Below are 12,617 nucleotides of genomic sequence, written 5' to 3'. Positions count from 1 at the left end.
ACCTGTGCATAAAGAACAATGTGTGGCTTTATGGCTATGGCTATAGTGAACACCAAAACCTAATATCTGATGTATACCAATATTCTCACAGATAGTTAAATATACAGAATAAGATTAGATGGTAGAACATTACTTTTCACATAATATCTGAAATTTTTATCCTGAAAGGCACTTCAGAGATTCTTTTTCTAACCTCCCGCCTACCCTGCTGCTTCAGCTTATTTTAAAGATAAGATATTGAACGTTAGAAATTATCTAAGTGAGTTCTTTAAGGGTGGGTGGGTGTTTGTATGTTTGGGGTTGGAGTAAAACCTTGGCTTTGCAATTCTTATATATCTACTCTTTCCACTTTTCGTGTTGTTTTCCTGTTACAATTTCAGTGTTGGAGGGATTTTAAAAACCTGGGATATAGTAGGCATTCAATAAAAGTCTATTAAATAGAAAAAATAGTATAACCAGTTTCCCCCCTCCTTTTCCTTGCATGTTTCCATGTGTCAGGTGTTTTCCATACGTTATCTCATCTAATTTTCCTTTAACTCTTCATCTTTGTTGTGAAATATTTCATACATAGATAGGTATGAATATAAAAGGCCAATTCCATTTTCAGACATCTAATCAATATACAATTTTCTAACATTAAACCAAGAATTGACTTACTAGTACTTATCCATTTTAATTATGTACCTCTCCAAGGACAAAACAAATATTTCTTCCTAGAAGTATATACTTGAGGTTCAGTATTGTATTAATGCTACTTTTTTCTTCTCCAAGTATAAGGATCCCCAGTTTCTTTGGTCATTTCTTAGATGACAAGCTCTCTCTTTTGTTAACCAATTTCCTCCTAAAGCATCTACAACTATAGTGTCCTAATTGTGATTCCATATTAGAGAAAGATGATTATCTTCCTTATTCTGGAATGTTTATTTCTAATAACACATATACGCCTGAACATTTTGGCACTTGCATCACATTATTCCCTCCTGTTGAGCTTACAATCATAAACAATGATTACAACTAAAAATGTGTCTTTCTCACTTGGGGCTTTTAAATTATATTTCTCCTATCTTATAGTTTGTTATTATCACCCTGTGTTCAGCAAAAATACTGCTCAAAATTGAAGGCCAACTATAGACTTTTTCAGAAAGCTGAAAGAATTCATTACCTGTAGACTTGCAATACAGGAAATGCTAAATGAAATTGGGTAGGTGGAATGAAATGGTACTAAAAAGGAATAGGAATCTACACAAAGGAATGAAGAGCACTGAAAATGGTAACTACACAGGTAGATATGATATTTTTCTTATATCATCTCTATATCTCTACATCTATATAAAAGATAATTGTTTGAACAAAAATGATAATGACGAACTTTAGGAATTCTAACATTTGTAAAAGTAAAACATACAACAGCAATAGCATGAAGGTCAAGAAGGGAGAAATAGAAGTAGAATATTGTAGGTTTCTTATATATGAAATGGTGTGTCTCCTGAAGGTAGATTGTGGTAAACATGTATATACTATAAACTCTAAAGCAGACACTAAATTAACAACAAGAGTTATAGCAAAGAAGCCAATGAAGGATATCAAATAGAATAATAAAAATATACTCAATCCCCCCCAAAAAAGGCAGAAAATGGGGAGGGGGAAAAAAGAAACTATGAGACAAATAGTATAGCAAGATTAGAGGTTTAAATGTAACCATATCAATAATCACATTAAATATAAATATTCTAAATAGCTCCATTAGTAGTCTTATATTTCAAATTGTATAAAAAAACACACCTCACCCGTAAGCTGCTTGCAACAAACATATTTTTTTTTTTTCTTTTATTAATAGAATTTATTTTTTTATATCTTTATTGGAGTATAATTGCTTTACAGTGGTGTGTTAGTTTCTGCTGTATAACACAGTGAATCAGCTATACATATACATATATCCCCATATCTCTTCCCTCTTGCATCTCCCTCCCTCCCACCCTCCCTATCCCACCCCTCTAGGTGGTCACAAAGCACCGAGCTGATCTCCCTGTGCTATGCAGCAATGAAGTGAGAGAGTAGCATTAACATATATACACTACCAAATGTAAAATGGATGGCTAGTGGGAAGCTGCTACATAGGACAAATGTACTTTAAATATGAGGGCACCAACTGGTTAAAAGTAATGGCAGACTTTCAGTTTCTTAGTCTACATGTTAGGAGCTTAGAAGTCATCACTGCATTCTAACAAGTAAAAAGCTGAAAAAAAACTGAAAAATCAACAACTCTTCTAGGATTCATAAGAGAGGTGAGCATACAGGGCACACTGCTACCCCCAAAACTGGAGAGACAGACAGGCAAACACAGCGAGTCACAGCTTACTAGAGTAGAGACAACAGAAACCACCTCCAGAAACGGTGCCTGGGTAGGAAAATCTGAACTATAATTGACAAATTCCTGGAGGCTCAGTGTGGACAACTCTGAGAATTAAAACTCTAGAGGATCCAGTCATAGAGGGGGACCCACAGTTTTGTGAGATTTACCTCCACGTGCTCGACTAGGTTCTCACTGTGAATATGGGAAAAAACTTCCCTAGTGGCAGAGGGAGGGGAAAAGGAACCATTTTGAAATATGCCAGAGTACTCTGTGCTTCTTAAGAAAGTCTGTCCTCAGGAGAAACTAGTTAAGCAGACCCTAACCTGCTGGTATATTATCAGAGCCTAACTAACCAGAGAGAAGGGAAATACTGAAATCCAATCCACTCTAGCCATCTTCTTCTGCCTAAAGAGGAGGAGAAAACAACAACAACAACAACAACTCAGAAATACTTGTGAAGTTCAGTCTGGAGGCACTGGCTCACTAAAAAACTGAGAATCATAGAACAGTAGAACACTTTCCCTCTCCCTATATCTTACCACCACATTACTAAAGACTTATTTACAGCAGTTCCTTTTACTCAATATATCATGTGCAGTTATCAAGGAAAAAATTACAAGGCACACCAAAAGGCAAAAAATGCAGTTTGATGAGACAGTGCAAGCATCAGAACTAGAGATGGTAGGGATGTTGGAACTATCAGACTGAGAATTTAAAACAAATATGATTAATGTGCTAAGAGCTCTAATGGATAAGTAGACACCATGCAAGAACAGATGGGCAACATAAGCAGAGAGATTGAAATCCTAAGACCCAAAAAGTAATACTAGAGATCAGAAACACTGTAACAGAAATGAAGAATGCTCCTGATGGGCTTTTTAGTAGACTGGATGCAGTAGAGGAAAGAATCTCTAGGCTTGAGGGTATCTCAGTAGAAACCTCAAAAACTGAAAAGCATAGAGAACAAAAACTGGGGGGAGGGCTTCCCTGGTGGCGCAGTGCTTGAGAGTCCGCCTGCCGATGCAGGAGACGCGGGTTCGTGCCCCGTTTCGGGAAGATCCCACATGCCGCGGAGCGGCTGGGCCCGTGAGCCATGGCCACTGAGCCTGCGCGTCCGGAGCCTGTGCTCCGCAAATGGGAGAGGCCACGACAGTGAGAGGCCCGCATAACGCAAGAAAAACAAACAAACAAACAAACAAACAAAAAAAAACACCATTCAGACAAAGGTCCTGAAACAATGCTTATGGCTTGCGGAACCCTGGAAGGGTGTTCTTTCTTTCTTTAGTTTTGAAATCACTCCTCTGCTTGGCATAGAGAGTCTCAGCCTCTTCTGAGATTGTCAAGAGTCATGAAGGTCATTAAGAATGTTTCCTCCTATTTGCTGGGCCATCTCCACTTTGTACACTGTGGAGCAGGGATCAAGCCCTGGGAGCCCCGGACAGTGAAGGCCCCGAAAAACGAAAAAAAAAAAAAAAAAAAAAAGAAAAAAAAAAATGGGGGGAAAAACCCCCCAGAATATCCATGTTCATGGATAGAAAGACTCAATATGGTCAGGATGCCAGTTCTTCTGAACTAGATCTATAGATTTGATGCAGTCTCAACCAAACTCCCAGTAAGTTATTTTGGGGATATTGAAAAAAAAATGATTCAAGTTTATATGGAGATGCAAAAGAACCAGAATAGCCAATACAGTATTGAAGGAGAAGAACAAAGTTGGAGAAATGACATTCCCTGACTTCAAGGCTTACTAAAAGCCTTCAAAAATCAAGATAGTGTAGTAGTGTTTGAAGAACAGACAAATAGATCAATGGAACAGAATAGAGAGCCAAGAAATAGACTCCTGTGTAATCAACTGATTCTTGAGAAAGGAGCAAAGGCAGTACAATGGGGCACAATCATCTTTTCAACAATTGGTGCTGGAACAAGAAGACATCCACATACAAAAAAAAAGTATCTAGATACAGACCTTGCACCCTTCAAAAAATTAACTCAGAGTGTATCATAGACCTAAAGGTAAAACACAAAACTATAAACATATGAGAAAACCTAGATGGCCTTGAATATCACACTGACTTTGTAGATACAACACCAAAGGCATTGATCCATGAAAGAAATAATTGGTAAGCTGGACTTCATTACAGTTAAAAACTTCTGCTCTGTGAAAGACAATGTCAGGAGAATAATAAGAAAGGTCACAGACCCAGAGAAAATATTTGCAAAACACACTTACTTTAAAGGACTGCTATCCAAAATACACAAAGAACTCTTAACCTCAACAGTAAGAAAAAAATAATTAAAAATAAACCAAAGACCTTAACAGATGCCTCACTAAAAAAGATATATAGATGGTAAGTAAGCATATGAAAAGATGATCCACAGCATATGTTATTAGGCAGATGCAAATTAAAACAAAAACGAAATGTCACTGCACACTTATTAGAATGGCCAAAATCTGGAATGCTGACAACACCAAATGCTGACGAGGTTGTGGAACAAGAGGAGCTCTCACTCATTCCTGGTGGGAATGCGAAATGGTGCAGTCATTTTGGGAGACAAAGTTTCCTATAAAACTAAACATATTCCTACCACATGATGCAGCAATCATGCTTCTTAGTATGTACCCAAAGGAGGTGAAAATGTATGCTCACATAGAAACATGCACATGGCTATTTATAGCACCTTTATTCATAATCGCAAAATTTGGAAGCAACAAAGATGTCCTTCAGTTGGTGAATGGATACATAAACTGGTACATCCAGAAAATGGAATATTATTCATCACTAAAAAGAAATAAGCTCTCAAGCCATGAAAATAGGTATGAACCTTAAATGCCTATTACTAAGACAATCAGAAAAGGCTACAAACTGTATGATTCCAACTATATGACATTCTGGGAGAAGAAAAACTATGGAGACAGTAAAAGGATCAATGGTTGCCAGCAGTTAGGGGAAGGGTGGGATGAATAGGGGGTGCACAGAGGAATTTTAGGGCAGTGAGAGTATTCTGTATGAAACTGTAATGATAGATGCATGTCAGCATACATTTGTACAAACCCAGTGAATATAAAACACCAAGAATGAACTCTAATGTAAACTATGGACTTCTGGTCATTATGCTGTGTCAGTGTATTGGGTTGGCCAAAGGTGTTATGGAAAAACCTGAAAGAACTTTTTGGTCAACCCAGTAGGTACACATATTGTAACAAATGTACCAGTCTGGTGGGGAATGTTGATTATGGTGAGGGGGGACTATGTGTGTGTGGGGTAGAAGGGTATATATGGAAAACCTCTGTTCCTTCCTGTCAATTTTGCTGTGTGCCTAAAACTTCTCTAAAAAAATGAAGCTTAAAAAATACAGATCAATGTGTTATTTAAGGCCTGTGTTTCCTTATTCATTTTCAGTCTGGATTATCTGTCCATTGATGTAAGTGGGATTTTAAAGTCCCCTACAATTATTGTGTTACCATTGATTTCTCCTTTTATGTCTGTTAGTATTTGCCTTATATATATAGGTACTCCTATGTTGAGTGCATATATATTTACAATTGTTATATCTTCTCTAACACATTAGTCCAAATGGACTTAATTGATATATACAGAGCATTCCAGTAGAAAGCAGCAAAATACACATTCTTTTCAAGTGCACATGGTTCCATGTGCACATTCTCCAGGATAAATCACATGCTAGGCCACAAAACAAGTCTCAGTAAATTTAAGAAAATTGAAATTGTATCAGGCATCTTTTCTGACCACAGTGCTATATGACTAGAAATCAACTATTTAGAAAAACTGCAAAAAAACACAAACGTGGAGGCTAAACAATATGCTACTAAACAAGCAGTGGATCACCGAAGAAATCAAAGAGGAAGTCAAAATATACCTAGAGACAAATGAAAATGAAAACATGACAATCCAAAACTTACGGGACACAGCAAAAGCAGTTCTAAGAGGGAAGTTTACAGCAATACAAGCTTACCTCAGTAAACAAGAAAACTCTCAAGTAAACAACCTAACATTACATCTAAAGGAAAAGAACTAACAAAACCCAAAGTTAGTAGAAGAAAAGAAATCATAAAGATCAGAGCAGGAATAAATGAAATAGAAAGGAAGAAAACAATAGAAAAGATCAATGAAACTAAAAGCTGGTTCTTTGAAAAAATAAACAAAATTGATAAACCTTTAGCCACACTCATCAAGAAAAGAAAGGAGAGGGCCCAAATCAATAAAATCAGAAATGAAAAAGAAGTTACAACTGATACCACAGAAATACAAAGGATCATAAGAGACTACTGTGAACAACTATATGCCAATAAAATGGACAACCTAGAAGAAATGGACAAATTCTTAGAAAGGCACAATCTCCCAAGACTGAACCAGGAAGAAATAGAAAATATAAACACACCAATTACAGTAACGAGCTTGAATCAGTAATTTAAAAACTCACAACAAACAAAAGTCCAGGACCAGGTGGCTTCACAGGTGAATTCTACCAAACATTTAGATAAGAGTTAACACGTGTCCTCTGAAACTATTCCAAAAAATTGCAGAGGAGTGAACACTTCGGAACTCATTCTGTGAGGCTAGCATCACTCTGATAACAAAACCAGACAAAGATATCACACACAAAAAAAGAAAATTACAGGCCAATATCACTAATTAACATAAATTCAAAAATCCCCAACAAAATATTAGCAAACCGAATCCAACAGTACATCAAAAAGATCATATACCATGATCAAGTGGAATTTATCCCAGGGATGCAAGGATTTTTCAATATCTGCAAATCAATCCATGTGACACACCACATTAACAAATTGGAGAATAAAAACCACATAATCATCTCAATAGGTGCAGGAAAAGCTTTTGATAGAATTCAACATCCATTTATATTAAAAACCCTCCAGAAAGCACACATAGAGGAAACATACCTCAACATGATAAAGGCCATATATGACAAACCCACCACTAACATCATTCTCAACAGTGAAAAGCTGAAAACATTTCCTCTAAGATCAGGAATAAGACAAGGATGCCCACTCTTGTCACTTTTATTCAACATAGTTTTGGAAGCCCTAGCCACAGCAATCAGAAAAGATAAAGAAATAAAAGGAATCCACGTTGGAAAGGAGGAAGTAAAACTGTCACTGTTTGCAGATGACATGATACTATACATAGAAAATCCTAAAGATGCCATCAGAAAACTACTAGAGTTCATCAGTTAATTTAGTAAAGTTACAGGATACAAAATTAATACACAGAAATCTGTTTCATTTCTATACACTAACAATGACATATCAGAAAGGGGAATTAAGGAAACAGTCCTATTTACCATCTCATCAAAAAGAATAAAATACCTAGGAATAAATCTACCTAAGGAGGAAAAACACCTATACTCTGAAAACCATACGAAAGTGATGAAACAAATTGAAGACAACACAAACAGATGGAAAGATATACCATGTTCTTGAATTGGAAGAATCAATACTGTGAAAATGACTGTACTACCCAAGGCAATCTACAGATTCAATGCAATCCCTATCAAGATACCAATGGTGTTTTTCACAGAACTAGAACAAATAATTTTAAAATTTATATGGAAACACAGAAGATCCCTAATAGCCAAAACAATCTTGAGAATGAGGAACAGAGCTGGAGGAATCATGCTCCCTGACTTCAGACTATACTACAAAGCTACAGTAATCAAAATAGTATGGTTCTGGCACAAAAACAGACACATCCATGAAACAGGATAGACAGCCCAGAAATAAACCCATGCACTTATAGTCAATTAACCTACAACAAAGGAGGCAAAAATATACAGTGGAAAAAAGACAGTCTCTTCAATAAGTGGTGCTGGGAAAACTGGCAGCTACATATAAAAGAATGAAATTAGAACATTCTCTAACACCATGTACAAAAATAAACTCAAAATTGATTAAAGACCTAAATGTAGGACTGGATAGCATAAAACTCCTAGAGGAAAACATAGGCAGAAAACTCTTTGACATAAATCACAGCAATATTTTTTGATCCATCTCCTAAAGTAAAGGAAATAAAGGTAAAAATAAACAAATGAGACCGAATTAAACTTAAAAGCTTTTGCACAGCAAAGGTAACCATTGACAAAATGAAAAGACAACCTACTGAATGGGAAAAAATATTTGCAAATGATAAAACTACTATATGACCTAGCAATTCCACTCCTGGGTATATATCTGGAAAAAACAAAAACACTAATTCAAAAAGATACATGCACCCCAGTGTTCATCCAGCATTATTTGTAACTGCCAAGATACGGAAGCAACCTAAGTGTCCATCAACAGATGAGTGAATAAAGAAGCTATGGTGTGTGTATATATGTGTGTGTGTGTGTGTGTGTGTGTGTGTGTGTGTGTGTGTGTGTGTGTACAATGGAATACTACTGAGCCATAAAAAATGAAATTTTGCCATTTGCAGCAACATGGATGGACTTTGAGGGCATTATGCTAAGTGAAATAAGTCAGACAAAGAAAGACAAATACTGTATATCACTTATATGTGAAGTCTAAAAAATATAAAAAGCTAGTGAATAAAACAAAAAAGAAGCAGACTCATAGATATAGAGAACAAACTAATGGTTAGCAGTGTTGGGGGGCAGGGGCAATATAGGAGTGGGAGAGTGGAAGGTACAGACTATTGGGTATAAGATAGGCTCAAGGACATAGAGTTACAACACGAGGAACAGAGCCAATATTTTATAGTAACTGTAAATGGAAAGTAACCTTTTAAATTGTCCAAAAAATAAAAAATTAAATTAAAAAAATTAAGTGCAACTATTTAAAAAAAACAGATCAGTGGCTTTCAGGGGCTGGGATGTGGGGAGCACAGGGGAATTTGAGGAAGTTGATGGGACTGATCATAATGGTAGATACATGAGTAAATGCATCTGTCAAAATTCATAGAACATATACTAAAAGGAGTGTATTTTGCTCTCTATAAGTTATGCCTTAATAAACCTGACTTTAAAAAATACCAGGGCTTCCCTGGTGGTGCAGTGGTTGAGAGTCTGCCTGCCGATGCAGGGGACATGGGTTCGTGCCCTGGTCCGGGAAGATCCCACATGCCGCGCAGCGGCTGGGCCCGTGAGCCATGGCCGCTGGGCCTGCGCATCCAGAGCCTGTGCTCCGCAACAGGAGAGGCCACAACAGTGAGAGGCCCATGTACCGCAAAAAAAAAAAAAAATCAAAGGGGTGCATAAAGCTATACCATGCTAACAATAACCAAAAGAAAGTTGTAGTGGCTATGATAATATCAGACAGAGTAGATTTCAAAGCAAAGAGTATTACCCAGATAAAGATGATCTTATAATGATAAATGGGTCAATCAAGAATATAACAGTCTTAAACACTTATACATTTAATATTAAAGCTTCAAAATACTTAAGGCAAAAATGATAGAACTGAAATATTTGAAATTTAAATAACATACTTCTCAATAACCCATGGGTCAAAGGAGAAGTTAAAAGAGAAATTAAAAAGTGCATACATTTAAGGGAGAATTTATGCCAATTCTGTACAAACTTTTCCAGAAAATGGAGAAGCTGGAATACTTTCCAACTCATTATTTGGAACCAGAAGATAACAAAACCGGTGTGGGGTGGGGGAAGGACGCGGGGACATTACAAGCAAAGAAAACTACAGACCAGTGTCCATCATAAACTTATGTGCAGAAATTATAAACAAAATTTTAGCAAATCAAATCCAGTGATATATAAAAAGGATAATATATAATGACCAAGTATGGTTCATCCCTGGAATGAAAGGTTGGTTCAACATTCAAAAACTGGTCAATCTAGTTTATCATATTAACAAGAAAGAAACATATGATGATCTCAGTAGATGAAGAAAAACATTTAACAAAGTCCAACATCCATTCCTAATAAAAATTCTCAGCAAACTAGAAATAGTAGGAAACTTCCTCAAAACGATGAAGGGAACCTATGAAAAATCTACAGTTACCATCATATTTATTGATGAAACACTGATTGCTTTGTGCCTAAGATCAGGAACAAGACAAACGTATCTACTCTCACAACTTCTATCCAACATTGTACTTGAAGTTCTAGCCAGTGCAGTGAGGCATGAAAAAGAAATAAAAGGCATCCATACTGGAAAGTAAGAAGTAAAACTGTCTTTATTCATGGACAGCATGACCATCAATGTAGAAAATCTAATGGAATCTACAAAAAAAAACTATTAGAACTAATAAACATCAAAAATATAAAATACCTAGGGATAAATCTGATCTTTTAACTGTGTATGCTGAAAACTACAAAATATTGCTAAGAGAAATTAAAGAAGACCTAAATAAATGAAGGAACATACCTTGTTCCTGATTTGGAAGACTCAGTATCATTAAGGTATCAGGTCTTCCTTAATCTATATTTAGAGTCACTGCAATCCCACTCAAAATCCCAGTCAGCTTGAAAAAAAAAAAAAAAAATGAAATTGACAAACTGATTATAAAAGACATTATTCACTTAGTATTGAAACTAGATAGAACATCAGTCTTCCCTGGATAACATTTATGATTAAAGGCAACTGTTCTTCAGCGTATAAGATGACTCAGGAGGTTACCTCATCCCTCTCTTTCTCTTTGCTGCTTCCACATATTTAAAGGCAGAGGACATAGTGAAATAGATGAACTTCTGCATATAGATCTGAAAATAACTTTTGGAAGAAGAAACATACCTCAAATGACAGCAGTGAAGTATGAAGTAATTACCGCTAATCAGGAAGCTAACTAATGGCATAGATGACTAAAGAGTCATGAAACATTTATCAGGGTTAGAATTTAGCTGAATAATAAAGTTGAAGGGGAAACCCTCCAGTTCTCTTTTATAAAAAGTCTCTGACTGATTTAAAATGAAGTTTTAAATGTTCAAGTCAACATTAGATAAATTACAAAATTCATAAGCAAAAATAAATTTAATAACAAAATTTAGTTATAAGTACCAAGTAGGTCTTTCATATCTGTTACATACTATAAAATGACCTCATTGTAACTTGGCTTTACTTTTTTTAACTCACATTTAGAGAAAGATTTGAAATAATGCATCAGACATGAAAATAATTTCAATTGTCATTTCATTTACAGGTCTGCATTACATTTACTGAATTCGGAAAAATGCAAAATATTTGTAACTTTCTTGTTGAAAAGCTAGATAGCTCTGTTGTCATCAGCCAACCCCAGTTCTATCATACTGCAGGTTCTATTGAGAATCTTCGGTAAGTTAAGCACATCTTTAAATTAATTATCAGCTAATTAAACAAAACTATTCAGTGCTGTGGTTTGTTGACTGTCATATTAATAATCTCTGCATTTAATTCCTAAGACGGCAAGCCTGTGTCGTTGCTGTAGAAAATGCATGGCGCAAAGCTCAAGAAGTCTGTAATCTTGTTGGCCAAACTCTAGGAAAACCTTTATTAATCAAAGAAGAAGAAATGAAAGAATGGGAAGGCCAAATAGATGATCACCAGTCATCCAGACTCTCAGGTTCGTTAACTGTACAACAAAAAATCAAAAGTGCAACAATACATGCTGCTTCCAAAGTATTTATAACTTTTGAAGTAAAGGGGAGAGAGAAGAAAAAAAACCATATCTGAAATTCTGACCAAAATATATTGTGTTTGTATCTTTTTGTCTATTTTTATACTTTTTATAATGTTTGCTTTTGTCCTGAATATATGTATATATATTGTGTAGTATATAAAGTGTTTCTCCCCCAAGCCTGTCAATCCTTGAATACAGTTCCACAGAATACTTATGTTTACTTTCTGTTTTTGAAAACTTACTATGGGAAGTACTCTTTGGGAATAAATGTGTTATATGTGCACACTTGCATAGTGACAGTTCATATAAGTGTATGTGTAAATAATTTTATATTCCTACTACAGGACAAAATATTGACAGTTATTAACATGATTCTTAACATTCATAGAAAGAATGATGAGCAATACATAACTTTTGATAAAAGGGTAATGAGATATACTAAGAAAATATTTTGATGACAGAAATAAAAGATAATATATGGACCAGACTCTCTTCACTAGGGCTCCTTTGATTACACCAGCACTCTCCAGTACAAATATATATAATGCAACCCATATATGTCATTTAAAATTTCCTAGTAGATACATTTTTTTTAAAAAGTAAAAAACAGTTGAAGCTAATTTTAATATTTTATTTAACCCAGTATATCCAAAATATTATCACTTCAGCATGTA

At 35.5% G+C, this 12,617-nt stretch overlaps 1 protein-coding gene across 1 annotated transcript in view; it reads left to right on the top strand.

The window, feature by feature from the left end:
- Window positions 1-12,119, top strand: part of IRAK1BP1 (interleukin 1 receptor associated kinase 1 binding protein 1) — a 31,541-nt gene extending 19,422 nt beyond the window's left edge. The window contains exons 3-4 of the mRNA XM_007461538.1: window positions 11,488-11,618; window positions 11,726-12,119. Coding sequence (XP_007461600.1) covers window positions 11,488-11,618; window positions 11,726-11,996 — 402 coding nt within the window. The 3' untranslated portion in view covers window positions 11,997-12,119. The remainder of the gene's footprint in view (window positions 1-11,487; window positions 11,619-11,725) is intronic.
- Window positions 12,120-12,617: the final 498 nt, after the last annotated feature.

This window comes from Lipotes vexillifer, unplaced genomic scaffold (genome assembly GCF_000442215.2).
Source record: "Lipotes vexillifer unplaced genomic scaffold, Lipotes_vexillifer_v1.1 scaffold1424, whole genome shotgun sequence".
Lineage (NCBI taxonomy): Eukaryota > Metazoa > Chordata > Mammalia > Artiodactyla > Lipotidae > Lipotes > Lipotes vexillifer.
Note: the sequence above shows the minus strand (reverse complement) of the source record. Positions and strands in the feature narration are given on the sequence as shown.